The 19,664-nt window shown below is 44.3% G+C and overlaps 1 protein-coding gene and 1 long non-coding RNA gene across 3 annotated transcripts; one reads left to right on the top strand and one right to left on the bottom strand.

Moving 5' to 3' along the window:
* Positions 1-351: 351 nt before the first annotated feature.
* Positions 352-16,357, bottom strand: LOC115165703 (protein SOGA1-like). The gene is made up of 9 exons (XM_029719000.1): positions 16,291-16,357; positions 8,834-9,058; positions 7,588-7,746; positions 5,251-5,316; positions 3,950-5,155; positions 3,673-3,813; positions 3,385-3,471; positions 1,207-2,484; positions 352-938 (listed from the first exon to the last, which is right to left on the bottom strand). Exons 2-9 carry the CDS (start codon positions 9,050-9,052, stop codon positions 846-848), a joined length of 3,249 nt encoding a protein of 1,082 aa, XP_029574860.1. The 5' UTR covers positions 9,053-9,058; positions 16,291-16,357; the 3' UTR covers positions 352-845.
* On the top strand, positions 13,777-18,475 carry LOC115165704 (uncharacterized). Of its 2 annotated transcripts, XR_003870225.1 has the most exons (6): positions 13,777-13,820; positions 14,447-14,530; positions 16,315-16,568; positions 17,601-17,713; positions 17,840-17,930; positions 18,062-18,475. It is a non-coding gene; the product is annotated as an uncharacterized LOC115165704 (long non-coding RNA). The 2 variants fall into 2 exon arrangements; XR_003870226.1 differs by lacking the exons at positions 13,777-13,820; positions 14,447-14,530 and adding an exon at positions 16,165-16,237.
* The last annotated feature ends 1,189 nt before the right edge of the window (positions 18,476-19,664 follow it).

Here is a 19,664-nt window from a genome sequence, read left to right as displayed (position 1 = left end):
GACTCCAATCAAGTTGTAGAAACATCTCAAGGATGCTCAATGGAAACAGGATGCACCTGAGCTCAATTTCAAATCTCATAGCAAAGGGCCTGAATACTTATGTAAATAAGGTATTTCTGTTTTTTGACTTTAATACATTTGTAAAAAAAAAAATATATATATATATATATGTTTTCACTTTGTCATGATGGGTTATTGTGTGTAGATTGATGAGAAAAATAAATAATTTAATCAATTTTAGAATAAAGCTGTAACGTAACAAAATGTGGAAAAAGTCAAGGGGTCTGAATACTTTCCGAACAGCACTGTACTTACAGTACAAGTATGGACAGCATTAATTACAGTACAGAATTGCATAGTATAGCAGTTTATTCATTCTGACAATATTCTTACAGATGTACAAAATATTATTTAGTTCTATAAGATAATACAAAATCAATGAGTACTAACAATTGTAAGTGCCTTGGTGTGTCCAAAAAGGTTGTTGCATATTGTAAAAGGGTGAAGTGCCATGGGCTGAACTGAAAGAAGAAAAAATATTTTCTAGCACAGAATTTCTTACATAACTCTTTCCCTTTCAAAAAGGACATGCAACAGGCAGATAATAGGCATGTATGTATCTCAAATAACTGTACCCCCTATCATAATGGGTTCTAAAGTACTTCCCTCTATCCATTCATCCTGATGACTGAAAACAGAATTCCAGAACACAGGCCTTGGATTCTCCATGTCCCTTGTAATCTTTATCAGCTGTCCAGTGGTGTCAATGTGATACTGCTCCACCCCCTTACTCACAGTTGGAGTTGGGCTCTCCTGACCCACAACCATTTACAGCGGAGGAGTATCTATTTTGCTGTAGCTTGGTCAGGGCCAAGGCGAGATGATCGGGCAAAGCAGAAGGACAAGGACTTGGAACTGCTATAGTCATAGTTCCCATCCTGAGAGAGAGATGGATGGAGGGAGAGAGAGATGGATGGAGGGAGAGACAGAGGAATAACATACATTAGCCAGTAAGTTGAATATGAGTGTGAGGCTCAGTACAGTGAGTACAGTATGTGTTTAGTTTGTGGATCCTTTCTCAAAACCAAGCAAGCTAACTAGTATGTGTGGACAGACATGAGCCACTAGCCAGTAAGTTGAATATAAGTGAGGTACAGTATGTGTTCAGTGTGTGGATCCTGTGTTGGGTAGGCCTACAGTACTCACCTCCAGTGTCACGTTACTCTCCAGGCTCATGTCTCTTCTGAAAGCCTGCTTCTGACTGTGGGCCTGACTGGGGCAGTTATCCTCCTTCTGGCCGCGGCACGCTTCCTCTCTCTGCTTCATGAATCTCTGGTTCCTAATCCTGGCGATACTGTCGTTCCTGTCTACTGGTGCAGCAGGGGGGCGAGTGGGCACAACCTCCAGGGTTTTATGAGTTGGACTGCATTTCCCCTTCTGCCCCCCGCCCGGTGCTGTTGCTTGTGCTGGCTTGTCTGCTCGACCACTCATTTTGCGCAGGAACTCTGTGACTAGGCCGTACCGGTTGGCACCACCAGGTTTTCTGGTGGGTTTAGTGTTGTTCCCATCACTGCTCAATTCACTGTTTATTGTGCTATGGTGAATAAGCCCTGGACCAGCTCTGGGATTGATGGGTCGGGCCCAGGTTGGCCCAGCAGGACCCCGATGGGAAAGGCTCCACAAAACACCCTCCCTGCCATGGGTGGCAGAGGAGGAGGTGGAGGAGTTGGAGGTGGTGGTGAAACCAGTTGTGGAGGAAGGGGAGATGGACGATGAAGATGAAGCAGAGGCAGAGTATCTGCGGTACATTTTTGGGGAGGTGGAGCCTGACTTGGACCGCTTGGTCCTCCCTGGGAGCCTCTCAAGGGAAGTCGAGATCTGTTTAGTGCGGGCAGAGAGGCGTAAAGGGTTGCCTCTCACTGCACTTACACTGTCGGGCCCATCCATCTGTAGACCCACACTCACCATCTGTGGGTACATCTGGGTCTGAGTCCCAGTGGTGGCCACATGCACTGTCCACCCCCCACTCACGATCACCCTCCCCTTCCTCCTCTCCGGCGAACTGGAGTGAACTGCCTGCCGTAAGCTAGCTGTCATCTCCTTCATGTCGTCGCTCAAGTTAGCGGAGAGCCTCAGACATAAGGGAGTGAGAGAGCTTTTGGACGTACTAAGCCTGGCAGAGATTACACTGGTAGTAGAATTTCTATCAGTGTTGGTAATGTGGCTCAGATGAGCTAGATGGACTCTCCGTGCAGACGGGGGACTGTAGTAGATGCGGAGGACAGTCTTCTCTGGGGCAGTGCGGCTACTGTCCAGGGTCAACTGGTCCAAGTTTAGATTAGGGAAGCTAGGGGGCATGATGGGGTGGTCCCAGGTCTTAAAGGGGTCTTCTCGGTCTAGCTGGGCAGCCTCTTGGCTGAGGTAACACCAGTTCTTCTTCTTGGACCCTAATGTAGAGCGGTCTGGTTTGGTCTTATTTCTTGTCTGTGGGGAAATAAGAGTATCTTCATAATATGGTGGAAAGAGCACAGAAACCCAGGGGAAACAGCCATGTAAAGAAATACATCTGCTCTTCCCAATTCAAAGGCTCACTGGGCCTAGCAACACCACGGGCTAGTAACTAGCTAGTCGTCTCGTATTTCTGTCTGTCTCCCGTCAACAGCTGAAATATTTGCAATTGGTCTTTTTGATTTAAATTGCTATTGTGTTTGATGAAAAATAATCTTCTTTACATTAAAATGCAATCATGGTAACCACACACCTGTTTTAAGTTATTGTTCAACATGTGGAGGAAAACCACTTCCCGTTTTGAAACAACGGGATGTGATGAATAGAAGTAGATGGACTATAAACAAAGTGAATGTTTTACACTTGAAATGTAGCCTACTCATTGTTTTTGGACAATGACACACAGACCACGAGCCAGTGAGTCATGAGTTCAGTGCGCTTTCTTTTCTATCCACACACACCCAGACTTCATTCCAACTTCCTCTGTGTTTTCTATCCACACTCTACCTTTCTCTCTCCCCTTTCTCTCTCTTTGGCTCGTTCTTTTTCTATTTTTCTTTTCATTGCTCACTTTCTTCCTCTCACTTATTCCCTCTCTGGGTCTGTCTGGGTGTTGTAATGCAGTGGATGCACATGTTAGTTCTGCTTTTGGCAGTAGCCCCCACAAGGGCTTAGCCTAAATACTGTGGCACCGTTGACCTCATGTCTGTACTGCGTGCAGGCAGGCCAGGGAGAACCCCTGCCAGATAGAAGCCATCAGCTGGGCTTACTGCTGAATCACATCCAGTCACATGCTCCCAAACACAACACAACACAGGACATATAAACATGGCAGCCTGGTGGCTGGAGGAAACAGAAAATAAAATACTTCCTTACCTCAGTTATCTCACTCTGTGTGCCTCTAGCATGGTCTGGCTGGTCTGGATACTCCTGTGCCTCAGTCTTACCCATGCTGCACTCCATCTGAGTTATTAAAAGAAAGAGTGAGCTATTACAGTCTGTGATGATTTCTCAGAATCAGGATATCTGTCTGATCCACTTGCCTTAGAACGTAATAGTGGTGTATCCCTCATTGTAAGGGATAATGATCTTAAGTATCAACTTATGTAATTGGACAGTGACTTCATAGGCTGAGCCCACAGCGGGACCGTGGCATTAGCTCACCTTGGAGACTAAGCCTTTCCAGTCTGATGCCCATGTGGCCTTCGCATCCTGTCCTGCCATGCTGTCCTCTGAGTCCTGCAGCTCTGTTCCCAAGTACTGCAGCAACCCGTGTAGTATAGACATAGTCGTTAGATCTTTGCTCTGTAAAAAAAAGATCAACTTTAACATACTTGAAATCTTGGCTTTCATTGTTACTTACTGAAATAAAGTGATTTATGAACATTTCAGTTACAGTATGTTACAATTCATGTTCCCCTACATTCCCTTTCCCTCATACCTCTTTGCCCTCCAGGCCAGATCTCTTCCTCACACTGCGCTGGTGGAGGACCCAGAGCACCTTCAAGGTGAGCTTCATCATGGGGTCCTTGCAGCTGTCGAGGTGGTCTGACTGTGTTGCTCGTCTTACTCTCTCCTTCACCACTGCTGTGCGCAGGCCTTCACCTGTTTCCTCCTTGGCTGAGACCTCTGTGTTGTTTTGTGTGTCCTGATCAGCCAGGGATGGGATTGCGGTGGGATCCCAATTTCCTTCAACCCTCAACTCTCCGCCTTGTGTCACCAATAACTCCACCCTCCCCATTAAGGCCAACAGCATGGCCTGCAGAAGCTCCAGAGCCTCATACAGGTGTCCTTGCATGAGTGGGTCCAGAGCCAGAGGCTGGGCTTTACCCTGAGGGTAAGACTTTGCCCGGGAGATGTGGGGAGATAAGGGAGGGGAGCTGTGGCCATTCTTGGCCGGTGAGACAAAAAGCTGGATAGCTGAGGTCACAAGGCAGGCATGATCTCGCAAGGCAAGAAGGGCCTCATGGTCTTTCACATTCAAGGCATGGGCAACACTGCCTCTGCGTGTATAACACTGCTGGTTGTCCAGGGGCTCCCATTCCCCACCTACAGACCCCTCTCGAGGGATCTGACTGAGGGGACTCAACCTCTCAGTCTGAGGTTGGTCTCTACGGTGTATTTCCATCACCTCCTCCTGAGAACACTCAATCACACTCCTTCTCTGCTCTTCCCCCTTCTCCTGCTCAAACTGCATACACTCCATCCTCAAGCTCTGTTCACAATCCTCTACATCCCTCACATAAAGCGGTGGTAAATCCCCATTGTCCCTGGCCCCCTTCTGTGGCTGCTCCTCTTCCTCTTCTCCTCCTCCTCCTATTACGCTCTCCCTCATGTCGCTCATCTCCGCCCGGAGGCCATGGTTCTCCACCTCCAGCTCTACAATACGGCGGCTCAGCAGCATCGCTTCCTCCTCCACCAGCCGCAGGTGAACCTTGACTTCTGCCTCCCTGGTGTGGGGGGACTTGGCAGTACCACCCTCAGAGGAGTGGGCAGCAGCATCTACGTCGCCATAGGCCGAGCGGTACTTTGACAGAACCTCACGCATGCACTCACTTTCCGACACCATCTTGGTCAGCTTCTTGCACATGAGAGCTGATTCCTCCTTGGCAAAGTGAAGCTGGCACTTCAGATCAGCACTGTCATCCTGAGGAGTCAAATGGCACAACAATGTAATTAAAGATTACTTAAAATGTACTCTAATGAAGTCACTCATATGAAAATATAATATTAGATCTTTACCTGGGGAGACAGCTTCTTCTCAGTCTTGCTGGTTGGTGATCTGACATTTTTCCTCTTCAGAGAACTCTGAGAAGTAAAGTAAAACAAATGTCAAAGAATTCTGATGATTCAACAGTATCATTAACGGCATAGTTACCACCCTATGAAAACATGACAGAGGAGGAGAGAATATAGATGTCATCCTAATAAACCAACTTTCTTTCAGCTTTCCTCCCCTGTCTCCTTCCTGTCTGTCACTCCTGTCTGTATCTCAGAATATTCTTAGAGATTCTGTGTTTACACACAGCATTTAATGTCCAAGAGAAACAAACCAAGAGAGTCAAAGTACATGTGCACACAAATGAATTTGTTCCATTACAAACACACTGTTTGTCTGTCTTATAACGTCCCAACATGACCTTCCTCTATGAGTTTGCACTGCAGAGTATGAGACGAATGTAGGTTGGTGTCACCGTGTCAGTCTCTGTCTTTCTCATGTCTCAAGCAGGGATCACTGGGGTTAAAAGTACTAAAAATAATCATCTTACTGAGGTTTTGCGGTGGGAATAGCCCCATCAAAACTAGGTCTGTAATAAATAGACCCGAAGGCAGTGAACAGTGGATGAGTCTGGTGTTAAAAGAACAACAATAAACGGCACTGTGACAACCAATATGATATTACTATCACCAGCCTTAAGGTCTCAGTCTCAAAGCAAGGCAGCAACCAAGACAGGCAAATTGCAGTAACGGTGGTGGTCGTTACAATGTTAATCTTCCTTTACACTGATGTTGACTAGGTTCCCTGGTAAGAGTCTACCCAGATTAGGTCATCTAAGTGGATTTCCTAGTCAGGATCAAAAGGAGTAGCAGCTGTCTCAGATGAGCAGACTAGGCTGAGCTGACGACAAAGCACCGAGTCCTGGATTAAACTTAAACACGCGTAGCTGTACTGCACTGCACTGTCATTAAGAAAGACCTGCATGGGTGACTCCATGGCCACCAGTTGATGACATGGAATTCAGTGATAGTATGGCAGTATGCCAGTACCTAAGCCACAGCCATTTTGATGCTGTAGTTTATCCTCCTGGCCCAGATTTACCCATGCTTAATAGAACCAGAGGAGAGAGGGGAGAGAGAGAGAACTATTTACCTATTTTGGTCCCTCTTTCTCTCTCTCTGTAGTCCCTGGTGAGAAAAATGCCAACTGTGTCCCCCAAGTTCAGCCTCCTTTACATCTAATCAAATGGCTACCCAGACTATTTGCATTGCCCCCCCCCCTATTTTACACTGCTGCTACTCTGTTATTATCTATGCATAGTCACTTTAATAACTCTATCTACATGTACATATTACCTCAATTACCTCGACTAACCAGTGCCCCCGCACATTGACTATACAGGTACCCCCTGTATATAGCCTCGCTATTGTTATTTTACTGCTGCTCTTTAATTACTTCTTACTTTTATTTCATACTTTCTGGGGGTATTTTTCTCAAAACTGCGTTATTGGTTAAGGGCTTGTAAGTAAGCATTTCCCTGTAAGGTCTACCTGTTGTATTTAGCGCATGTGACAAATAAAATGTTATTTGATTTACATGCCGTACCACTCTACCTCACTCACTGCCCACCGCCCAGCAGTCAGCTGCTAGCCATGCCCTGAGCCTTAAGCCCAGCAAAGTCCTAGGATCCAGTCAGGGTCATGTGACAGTAGGATGCATGGGGAGTAACTGGTTGAGATGGGATAACTGAAGTGTATAGAGTACTATATGAAGGAATAGGACTCTTATACATGAAACAATTCTGTAGTATGCTATAGTATAGATATGATAGTATTCACTGTAATGTTTTTGTGGACTTTACTGTAGTATTCACTGTAGTGAATAATGTAGTATTTACTGTACTATACTGTAACATTTACAGGTAACTATGGTATAAATACTGTAGTAAAAGAAAACTGTAGTATATCCTAAAGTAATTAATGCATGTCGTTGTGGACTGTAGTATACACTGTAGTGTTTTTGCAGAAATTACTGTAGTATTTACTATAGTTTTTTGGTTTTATTATCTTTGACATAGAGTGCAGGTTTTCTCCTTGAGGAAACCCATTAGAGTAATACTAAAATAACACATTTTCAATAACCTGTAGGTGGGACTGGGGTCTGAATGGATAGTTCAGCGCTTCTGCTCTTTCCTATCATCTGTAGGGAACACAATATATGGTCTATACTTGGCATGTAGGTTTCTCAATTATGGGTAGCACAAATTGGTCTTTGGGGAGGGGAATGGGCAGGGTATATGCTAATTAAACGAATACAGTTGGTGGTGGATAGTAGTTGATGGTGGTATGTAAAAGCAGTACTTCTCTGGCTTTCTCCATCGCGTCCTGTTGAACTTGCTTTGCCACCTCCAGCTCCTGTTGCCTCTCCCGAAGCGCCTCATTCTCCCACTCCAGCCGGGAGGTCTTCTGTTGCACGGACTCCAACTCATTGTGCAGGCGGAGGGATACACTCTTTGCTACCTGTGAACAGAAGTCAACCACAACAAACTTTAAATACTATAAAACACTAACAGAAAACTGTCTTTGTTGGAGGGAATTAGAGGTTGTTTTTGACATAGTAGTGCATTAGATAACAATCATTTTGTGCCTTTGTCATAGAAAGTTACAAGATAATTTTCCAGATATCAGCCTTCAAAACAACAGCCCTGTGTTTTCTGCATTGACGTAATAAGGTGAATGAAACATCCCTCGAGGAGCAACCTAGGGCAGGTCCAGATGGTGCATGTGATTGTAAGGTGGTGTTCAGCACATTATATTGTACTATTTACTCTCCAAGAGAAACTATACTATACTGTATCTGTATTTTTACATATTTTGGCAGTAATAGAAAAAGACAGAACATCTCCGTGTTAGAATGTGTAGAGGGGAAGAGGGGTTAAGGGGGAGGCCAAAAGAACCAGATACTCTGCCATGCTACTGGTGGGCATTCTATCACCACACACAGCTGAGCAGAGAAACTGAGCATTGCAGCCTCCAACAGAGGAATCAGCCCACATGCCAGTATACTTTCCACAGTGATCGACCCACTCACCCCTTGAGGCTGGTCGGTCAGAGTAATTGTATTTGTCATAATGTCTCTTTAATGTTTTTAATTAGGCAGTTCACAAAAATGCCACTCCACCACAACAAAACCCAAACAGAAGCACACACACTCACCGATACATTAAACAGACATACTTCACATTTCTTGAAGCACATCTGACAGGATGTAACAGTAAGCTGAGCCATAAAACATTGTTAAATACTGTAATAACAGTTTAATGTGCACTTAAAAAACTGAGTCATAGGATGTGAGCAGTGCAGTTGATGTGAAACACCCTGAACTCATGAAACAGTAGAGTGGAATGTACAGCCATTCAAAGGGATTTTTTCGTGGTTTGGTACATTGACTGGAATCATAATGAATCACTTGACCCTGTTGATAACACTATGCAACAGAGCAAGAGAAGGAGGGATTACAGTACAGTCCCTACAGGACAAAGATGCATGAAAATGAAAAGTTGCTTTGAGGGAGCACTCCACACACATAAACACACAGACCCCTCACCTTGACGTCATGCTCCAGGGAGCGGACCAGTTCCCCTTCCACCTGGCCAGTCTGGGCCACCCTGAGGCTGCGGCGCTCGGCCTTGCGGAGGCGGTACTGCAGGATGCGACACAACTTGTTGGCCTGCTCCAGCTGCAGCCGCAGCTCCTGAAGCTGACACACCTCATCCTCCAGGAACAGATCCCGCATCTCCAGCATCTCACAGCGCATCTCCTCCATCTCATCCTGGACAGGACAACCAACAACCATCATCATCAACAGCATCGTCGTGTGTGTGTGTGTGTGTGTGTGTGTGTGTGTGTGTGTGTGTGTGTGTGTGTGTGTGTGTGTGTGTGTGTGTGTGTGTGTGTGTGTGTGTGTGTGTGTGTGTGTGTGTGTACTATGTAGGGGAGGAATGGGACCAAAAATCGACTCTGGCATTTCTAACACATGGCCCATTTTTTTTTGAAGACCCAATTAATTAGCCAGATAATGAGAATTTTGCCCACTGTGAGTGATGACTTTTGATGGTCCTTGTGCGTGCTGCGGCTCCTGCAGTCGCATGCTAGTAATTAAGTTTGACATGGCCAATTACAGAAAGTATCTAAGCTGCTCTGCTAAGGAAAGTCTGTCTGTCTAACCTTGACAACAACTGATGTCATGTGCGTGCCTGCGTTCTGGTTTCAATCCTTCAGTATTAATCTATATTCAAATCAGTCGATATTCAACGTATTTTCTTTATGATAAGAGGGACCAAGCCCCTAGACTTTATGATAAGAGGGACCAAGCCCCTAGACTTTATGATAAGAGGGACCAAGCCCCTAGACTTGAGGCAATGTGTGAAATAATAAAAAGCCCAATTTTACGCGTAATGACAAGTACATTTAATGAATCATCTTACTTTCAAATACTCATTTTCCGATCTCAAATCGTCGTTTTCTCTGACAAGATCCTCGTGCGTCTCGTCCACGAGCTCCCGGGTCAGTTCTGAATAAACCATGGATGCTCCGCTGACATTCAGCGAGAGAAGGGAAGCAAGAACGGACCCTCCACATCCAGGAGAATGGTTTCCATCCCCGACAGAATGCATGATAGAATTGTCCTGTGATGGGCCTAGCCGTTTGAATGCGCTGCCTCCAGTACTCATATCGCGTACACTGATGTGTGCATTCCCACTCGACCTGTCTCTGTTTGCCTCTCTTTCTCCACCACTTGGTCCAGTCTCGCAGCTTGGAGACGGAGTGTCCGCAGAAAGTTGGTTTCCCTCCGATGCAGTCAAAAATCCCTCCGTGCAGTCAGAAATGTCAGAACTTCTGTCCGAGTAGGATAGTTTCCCTGACACACAACCTGAATCCTTGCTCAAATCCTCCGAAGCATTGCTTGCATCATATCGTTTTCTCGGTGTGCTTAGATTTTTTTGGCACTCGGTAACAGATGGTGCGCACCTTCCTTTGCGCTTCCCTTTCTCCAGTTTAATCTCTTTCCCTTTGCCCATGATGCGCCGGACAGTCCATGTTGACCTGGATGAGCCTGGGGCATGTTTGGGCGGCGCATTCGATGGGGTTCGCTTTTTCTTCATGCTGACACCCTGTTGCGCCTTGGGCTGTCTTTGTCCCCTGTGCGCCTGTCTTGGCACCGGACTGTCAACATCTCTGCTGTTCATTTCTTTTCCGTTTTTCTTAATATATAGCCAAGTGCATAAAATAAAGAATTGCCCTTAATTAATTAATACAGTCTATTATTCTTTGTTGAGTCCAACAAAATAAACGGAATGAGTTGTAACAGAATTTCCACGGCTATTTTCTGTAGAAGCGACAGACATAAGGAAGGAGAGACCAGCGCACTTCAGTTCATCCTTCGGTCAGTCGGTCAAGTGTGTGCTGTCACATTGCTTGATTTAAACCGGACCAGAAATGTAAGAATACCCCGCCCATCTTTTGCGCGCGCACTGTGGCAAATTATGGGGTTCGCCAATGGCATTGCCAGCTTTGCACATCATGCATTCTACACTGAGCATAACGCAACATCATAGGCTACGGTCTATTGGTCATATGTTAATACCATGGGCGCAACTTTGGTTTTAGAAGTGGGGGGATATAATAAAAATACAAAAAGTTTTATCAAGCCTCGTTTTGTATCACATTCCAATGATAAAACTGGGGGGATAAAAAGTAAATTTCAGTATGTGAAAGGTACATGTCCCCCCGCCCCCAATGAAAGTTGCGCCCCTGGTTCATACTGTTTATTTTATTTTATTTAACCGTTATTTAACAGTCAGTTAAGAACAAATTGTTATTTACAATGACGGCCTACCAAAAGGCAAAAGGCCTCCTGTGGGGACAGGGGTTGGGATTAAAAATTAAAATAAATTAAAATATAGGACAAAACACACATCACGACAAGAAAGTCGTGGAGTTTAAAAAAATTTTTATTTCACCTTTATTTAACCAGGTAGGCCAGTTGAGAACAAGTTCTCATTTACAACTGCGACCTGGCCAAGATAAAGCATAGCAATTCGACACATACAACAACAGAGTTACACATGGAGTAAAACACACATACAGTCAATAATACAGTAGAACAAAAGAAAACAAAAAGTCTATATACAGTGAGTGCAAATGAGGTAAGTTAAGGCAATAAATAGGCCATGGTGGCGAAGTAATTACAATATAGCAATTAAACACTGGAATGGTAGATGTGCAGAAGATGAATGTGCAAGTAGAGATACTGGGGTGCAAATGAGCAAGATAAATAAATAAATACAGTATGGGGATGAGGTAGGTAGATAGAAGGGCTGTTTACAGATGGGCTATGTACAGGTGCAGTGATCTGTGAGCTGCTCTGACAGCTTGTGCTTAAAGCTAATGAGGGAGATATGAGTCTCCAGCTTCAGAGATTTTTGCAGTTCGTTCCAGTCATTGGCAGCAGAGAACTGGAAGGAAAGGCGACCAAAGGAGGAATTGTGAGATATACCTGCTGGCGCGGTGCTACGAGTGGGTGCTGCTATGGTGACCAGTGAGCTGAGATAAGTAATAGCCTAATGTCTGGAGTAATAGCCCAATTAACTATGAGGCTACCCACTGGACACACACTTGTTGAATCAACGTTTGTTGATGTTGAACCAACGTGGAATAGACGTTGAATTGCTATAAAGGCGGTTCCAGTTATTCCTCAATTTCATTCCAAAATAGAATATAATGGAATGTTATATTGAAATCCCAATTTTCATTTATTCTATTGCTGTGATGAGCGACATTTTCCATGCAAACATCTTATTATTTCTAGACAAACTTATGGGAAAATGAAACAGCCCATCCAATGGGTGTACTCAATTCAATTCTGGGCGGCTGAGGTTCCGGGTGTCCCCAGTGCGTCCGGTGCGCTCATGTTCTTTTTTGATAAATGACTCCCTCAAGTGGCCAGAAAATAGAAATTACAACTCTTGCAACGCTGCAACTGAGACGATCAGATGAGGTGACGTATTATAGCACCCGTTATTCTGGTCGTCACTAGTTACCACATCCACTAAGTCGTAATTATGTCAAATTTCTCTTCTTAAACTCTGATTTTAAACCTAACCTTAACCTTAGCCACACCGCTAACGTTATTCCAAACCCTAACCTTAAATTAAGACCAAAAAGCACATTTTGGATTTCATTAAATTTTACGATATAGAACATGTTGACTTTGTGGCTGTGGTAACTAGTGACAACTCGTTTCCTGTCCTTTGTCAGTGCTTTGTCCTCGGAGCGACACCGTAATCCATCATTTTTAAAATTATGAATAAAACAAATACAAAACAGAAATATACAAACAAGAGTACATAAACCTAACAGACAGCGGTATTACATATCGAGATATATATTACATTTGTCAAAAAGTTTTATGGTACCTATTGCTTTTTTTGTTTTTACACTTACTGATCATTACAAAATAATAGTTCACTTCTATCTTAAACAATGTGAAGAGGGGTTTGTTCTCCGCCCACTGATAAATAAAATGTATTACATTCCTTAAATTATTTAAATTGTATTTAGGCACTTTCAGTCGTTAGCTGACGTATGCTAGCCGTTTGAATCTGTGATTCAGCACCCGTTATTATACGTGTAGTAACACAGAACAATGAGACAGATATTTCACCAGGTGTATAAATGTGAAGCATTCGTTTTGCGTTTCCTCTCACTACCTAGTGAGAGACCGGGTCACCCACAATACACCCCCATCAACCTACGTGTGTCAGGGAACCACAGCGAGATGATCCAATTCCTGCTTATTAAGTCTCCTCAGGTTCCCGTGGTATCTGGATTCTCTTGGCTCCAGCGACACAACCCCCTTATTGACTAGTCTGCTGGTGCCATCAGGGGCTGGAGAACGTTCTGCCACACTCATTGCCTGACGTCAGCGCAGCCTGCCCCGGGACGTGTTCCTGGGAGCTCGGAAGTTGCCCCGGACCTTCCCGCGGAGCACCAGGACCTCCGGGAGGTGTTCAGTAAGGCCCAGGCCACTTCACTTCCGCCGCACCGACCCTATGACTTCGGGATCGACCTTCTCCCAGGCACCACTTCGCCCCGGGGACGACTGTACTCTGTCGGGTCTGGAGACCAAGGCTATGGAGACCTACATTGAGGACTCCCTAGCTGCAGGGTTCATCTGTCCTTCTGCATCCCTCGCCGCCGGCGCAGGGTTTTGTCCTTCTCCACAAAGAAGAACCCTACGCCAGCGGGGGAGGCAGAAGGACGTGCATCGACTACCGTGGTCCCAACGGCATCACGATGAAGAACCGCTACCACTCCTCCAAGCTTGTCCCCAACCCGGGCTCCCGTTGGACCCTGGCCTTTGTGCGACAACGCTTTTGGTAGGCTACCATGGTTCCTGACGTTACAAGCTGGACAAAGGGCACCCAATCAGGATGGCACAAAAACTGACAGACAACACATTAATCTGACACCCTTCACAAACATGCGAGTGAAGCTGGCAACACAGGTGTTTAGCCACACTGTCTCTGCAGGTAAAGAAGCACATGAACATAAATATCGACAATCATTTACAAATTCATACACTACATTCAAGATTCTACACTAACCTGTTATTGCTTGAAAGTACTGTACTACCATATAACTATACTAATATTAATACATGTTGGCATGAAAAGATGGAACATCATAAAACATGATGTAGTAGTAATAAGGAATGCTTCACTTATTTGAGGAATGCAAACTATGTGGCAGCTAGGCAAACTGCCTAAGGAGGAGGAATGCACAGCCCTGTTCCAGGAAAAAATGAACACGCTGTTTGATGTTCTGAACTCAAGCTATGTTCAATCAAATGTAAATGCAATCAGTAGGGCTCCCGAGTGACACAGAGGTATAAGGCACTGCAAATCAGTGCTAGAGGTGTCACTACAGACTGGTTCGATTCCAGGCTGTATCACAACAGGCCGTGATTGGGAGTCCCATAGGGCAGCACACAATTGGCCCAGTGTTGTTAGGGTTTGGCCGGGGTAGGCTGTCATTGTAAATAAGAATTTGTTCTTAACTGACTTGCCTAGTTAAATGAAGGTTAAATATGTAAATGGTGTATTACACAGTTGAAAACCTTGCACATAGAAATCACTATCAAACTTTTTTCTTCTAGATCATGCTGAGATAGGAATCCATGGAGGAGGGCTTTCAGACAAGAGAACAGCTTCAAGCTGGATTTCCTTCGGAAGCAATTTAAGTAAGTTGATTTAAAACGAATACATTAAATATGCCAAGCTTCTTCCAACTCAAACTAGACTAGGACCCACTCACTGTCACGCTTTGCAGAAACCAAGATTATATTACTCCTGTAATGCAGGACTATTTGGACTTCCATTCTGACCACTAGACACACTATTTGATCAGTGGAGGATGGCTCATAATAACGTCTGGAACGGTGCAAATGGAATGGCATTGAACACATAGAAACCATGTGTTTAATGTATCTGATACCATTTCACTTATTTCGCTCCAACCATTACCACGAGTCCGTCCTCCCCAACTAAGGTACCACCAACCTCCTATGTATTTGACAAAGTATAATACATCCAAAACAGGATCATAAAAAATATTCACCAATTTCCTTTTCGGTCAGGAACTACTCCACCATGCCAGCGAGGCTTTAAACTAACCCTACGGAGTGTCCTAAAAATAATGAATGAAGCAGAGGAAAGTGCTTTAAAATGCCTGGCACAGCCAAACTTAATCAGGATAGCTAAGATGTAAATTGTGAGATGTAATGTAATATCATGTCTGTTTATGTAGGGTAATCATGAGTCTTACATTAAATTAGAGGTCCCAAACCCAGCCGCGGTCCAATATATGTAGGCCTAGGCTAACGCATACAAAGCAGAAAGACGATCGTTTCCAAATAATCTATGGGACAAAAAAAAAATAGTCTGTCTGACCGCTCGCTCCCACCTGCAGCATGAAAGATGCTGACCACGCTGCAATGATTTCTGTCGGGACCCGCAGCCCTCTACATTGAATCACTCGCCCATTGTGCTAGTTGTTGTTGGTGCTCAGTCTCCAATGTTCTCTGCCATGTTTTCTTGGGCCTTCCTCTTCTGCCTTCATGTCCTGCATTCACCTTCAGATGACAACATAAAAGGAAATAAGGAGATGTGTCACGACTTCCGCCGAAGTCGGTCCCTCTCCTTGTTCGGGCGGCGTTCGAAGTCGGTCCCTCTCCTTGTTCGGGCGGTGTTCGAAGTCACCGACCTTCTAGCCATCGCTGATCCTCTTTTCATTTTCCATTGGTTTTGTCTTGTCTTCCATCACACCTGGTTCCAATCCCATCAATTACATGTTGTGTATTTAACCCTCTGTTCCCCCTCATGTCCTTGTCGGTGATTGTTTATTGTAAGTGCTTGTCTGTCCTGGTGTGCGTCGGGTTATGTACCCATTATTTGATTGTTCTGTTTTCCGGTGGGGTTTTTTGTTATTAAACTGCGCCGTTTGGGAAACACAGTTTTTGCTCTCCTGCGTCTGACTTCTCTGCCGCCAGTACGCACTCCTTACAAGATGAAAGATCAGAGGGTATTTCAAACATTTATCCAAATGTTTCAGTTGTATTTTTTTTTCTAAAATCTGTTCTCAGTTATTATGGGGAAAGGTGGGCACAGATTCAACCCCCCTGCCTGTACTAGTAACACAAACTGCCAGATCGATCCAGATGACAACCTACTGGGCTCCAGAGTGGCGCAGAGTCCCATAGGGCGGTTCGCAATTAGCCCAGCGTCATCCAGGTTTGGCAGGTGTAGGCCGTCATTTTAAATAAGAATTTGTTCTTAACCGACTTGCTTGGTTAAATAAATAAAAAACGACTCCACGGCAAAGACACCACTTTCGAAGCAGGCCGACTCAGAATCTTCCCACTGATTCAGACCTTACAGCAATTACAATGGTAAACAATTTCAATATGACACAACATTAAAAAGAGGGGTTTGTATTACTCACAAATATGATTTCCCCAATACACAGATCAACACAAAGGGGATGCAGATGGTGATTGTTTGATGGATGAGATGCTGAGCTATATAAGCAGATGGCTTGCAGATGAGGTGCAGAAAGAGCCAATCCTCCATGACTGCAAGGCTTGCGAGAGGCTGCTGGTCCACATGGGTTCTGAGCATAACTATGCTAAAGGATCTTCTGATGCAACAACCTTTATCAACAGGAAGTGCTACACTGAGGACACTAGACTGGTGGAGCCATCTCATCTGCTGAGGGTGATGGTAACAAAAATGGAGGATATAATTGACAAACACCTTGCCAGTTTTTGCCCAGAGACTTCTATTGTGTCAGGACTAAGAGTCCTCTTAATTAGATCTAGTCTAGTGCCTTTGATTGCATCCTGGAAGGCCGTGTCGATGCATGCCTACCCCCTCCATAGGAAAAAATATAAAGATATACACCATGTGTAGAATGCGAGCGCAGCTTAGAAAAATAAATTGTGAAGTTAACGAACCAAAAACCACAGCACAGCGTGAACTGAATTATTTCACCGGATAATACATTTTTGGGGGTGTTTTATAATATCAGACATCGGTAACTGTATGGCGCCGTGTGCTGTATGGTAAGTGGACAGAGTGTATGTACAGTGTGGAGCCTAAAGTGTATGAAGCCAACAAGAAGTCAGAGAAGGGGGATACTAAGAAAAATAAACAGGCGAGCACACAGACCTGTGATTTGTCCAATTGTTTTTAAACAATGGCAAAACATTTAGTGAATTTGTTTTTCTTAAGCAGTGTGTCTTCCTTTCACATAAACATGCAGTGGCTTTAGGTGAAGGTAAGGTAAAAGTGTATTTGTAGGTACTGTTGACATAGTGTGCTACAGCAGTTCTAGTTATTATGGCTATATATGTTGCTTTAAAGTTTGTGTGAATGCAACTGTCTGTAGATTGTAGTAGGCTAATGTGTATAGTATTGTATGTAGGAGCAAAGTGCTGGAGAAAAGGACACTGAGGATATGCCTGAGGTTCAAGAGACCGTCTCTGTGATACCAGGAAGCGCCTTACTGTGGAGAATAACTCCATGACCTGCACATTCAGAAGAGGAAACACACACACACACACACACACACACACACACACACACACACACACACACACACACACACACACACACACACACACACACACACACACACACACACACACAGAGGGAGCCATTAGGGATATGATGTATATCTGTGTTTCTTTCTGTCTCTCCTGTGTTTCTAATTAACCCTGACTCTGGTCCTTGCTCTCTTTCTCTGTGGTATAGATGTATCATTTCACCATGACTCTGAATGAGCTGGAGCCTGGCATGATGAGGCTATTGGGTGTAAGAATGCCATCTAAGACTTGACGTCAGAGCCATGGAGAATGGAGACCTGGGTATTGACTCACATTGGAACACAGATACTCACACACGATTCCATAACAACATTCAAGATTCATTGATAAACAAACAAAATGGAGCACATTCGTTTTTTTTATATGAGGTGGTTTTATATATTGCAGAAGCAGGAAGTGTAGAAAAGGACAGGCTAGAGGAAAAACAGTGAGCTGCACGCAAAGAACCTTCCAAGGATGGAGAAGAGTGGTCAACCAGGTGTGTTCGCTATGCAACAATAATAAGTATGTCCAGAAATGTGAATGCATTGTCATGCTAATATATTTCAATTTTAATTCAATTATTTCTCTAAAACATATTTCTGTACCATTTTATCTTTTACTTTACAGGTGGTTTCGGTTGGGAACAAACCCCCAGGACTGGTTTACACGGGGATACTTTGATAGGAATTACACTGTCCCAACATTTACTGATTGGTTAGGAGGGACTAAAGGGACTAGAAGGGTTTAATACCCATAGCGGATGTAGGCCTCATTATCCTGTTCATTCTCAGTATTACAATGTGAGGCAGCTGAGGACACAATTACTACTGTTTTCCAAACTTAGCCAAACCTCTCCCCCAATAGAATATCTGAAATCAAGAAATTATGTGAGTGAAATTATTTATTTTCATTTTGCAAGTGAAAAAGGGAACATTTGAGCAACCTGAATGTGAAAGATAGAAAATCGAGGCTAAGACAGTTAGTTACATGAGGGAAGCAGAATGTTCTGATTTTTATGTTAGTTTTCACAGGTGTCAGTCTTCCTAAATGGCCTGGCTAATTTAACTGAAAGAATCCCACTCATCTCTGATCGTGTTATTTATTGTACCCAGGGTTTTATAAAACTAGGGGTTAGTAAGAACAGTGGTTAAAAACAAATGGCAAGAGTTGTGGAACAGTGAGGGAAAGGGAAGACACCTGTATAAGATCCAGGAAGAGATGGGGGCAGGGAGGTCCTCTGGTCCAGAGAGAAGGGAGGAAAGGGTAGTCACAAGGCTGAGACTGGGACACACAAGGCACAACAGTTCATTGAAATAGGTAGGAAAACATCTGACTGGGAGGTGTGATCACTGTCAGGAGGAGATGGAGAGAGTGGAACATGTGCTAGTTCTTCGAGATGAGAATAACTGGTAGGATTTAGATTTTTCCTGTCTCTGGTACACACTCCAGTCCGGTTGGTGGCGGTAATGGACCTTACATTTGGTTGCCCACTGTCATATAAAAACCACAGAAGAAGAACAACAACAACAGTCATACCAACAGTACAGTCAAAGATAGAACAATGAGCCAGATGTTTCACCGGATGTATAAATCTGAAGCGTTGATTTGGCATTTCCACTCACCACCAAATACAGTGCATTCGGGAAAGTTTTCAGACCCCTTGACTTTTTCCACATTTTGTTACGTTACAGCCTTATTCTAAAATGGATTATTTACATAAGTATTCAGACCCTTTGCTATGAGACTCGAAATTGAGCTCAGGTGCATCCTGTTTCCGTTGATCATCTTTGAGATGTTTCTACAACTTGATTGGTGTCCACCTGTGCTAAATTAAATTGATTGGACATGATTTGGAAAGGCACACACCTGTCTATATAAGGTCCCACAGTTGACAGTGCATGTCAGAGCAAAAACTAAGGCATGAGGTCGAAGGAATTCCAAGACAGGATTGTGTCGAAGCACGGGTCTGTGGAAAGCGTACCAAAAATGCCTGCAGCATTGAAGGTCCCCAATAACACAGTGGCCTCCATCATTCTTAAATGGAAGAAGTTTGGAACCACCAAGACTCTTCCTAGAGCTGGCCGCCGAGCCAAACTGACCAATCGGGAGAGAAGGGCCTTTGTCAGGGAGGTGACCAAAAACCCCATGGTCACTCCGACAGAGCTCCAGAGTTCCTCTGTGAAGATGGGAGAATCTTCCAGAAGGACAACAATCTCTGCAACAGTCCACC

The sequence above is a fragment of the Salmo trutta genome, chromosome 28 (assembly GCF_901001165.1).
Source record: "Salmo trutta chromosome 28, fSalTru1.1, whole genome shotgun sequence".
Classification (NCBI taxonomy): domain Eukaryota; kingdom Metazoa; phylum Chordata; class Actinopteri; order Salmoniformes; family Salmonidae; genus Salmo; species Salmo trutta.
This window is presented reverse-complemented; position numbering and strand designations above follow the sequence as displayed.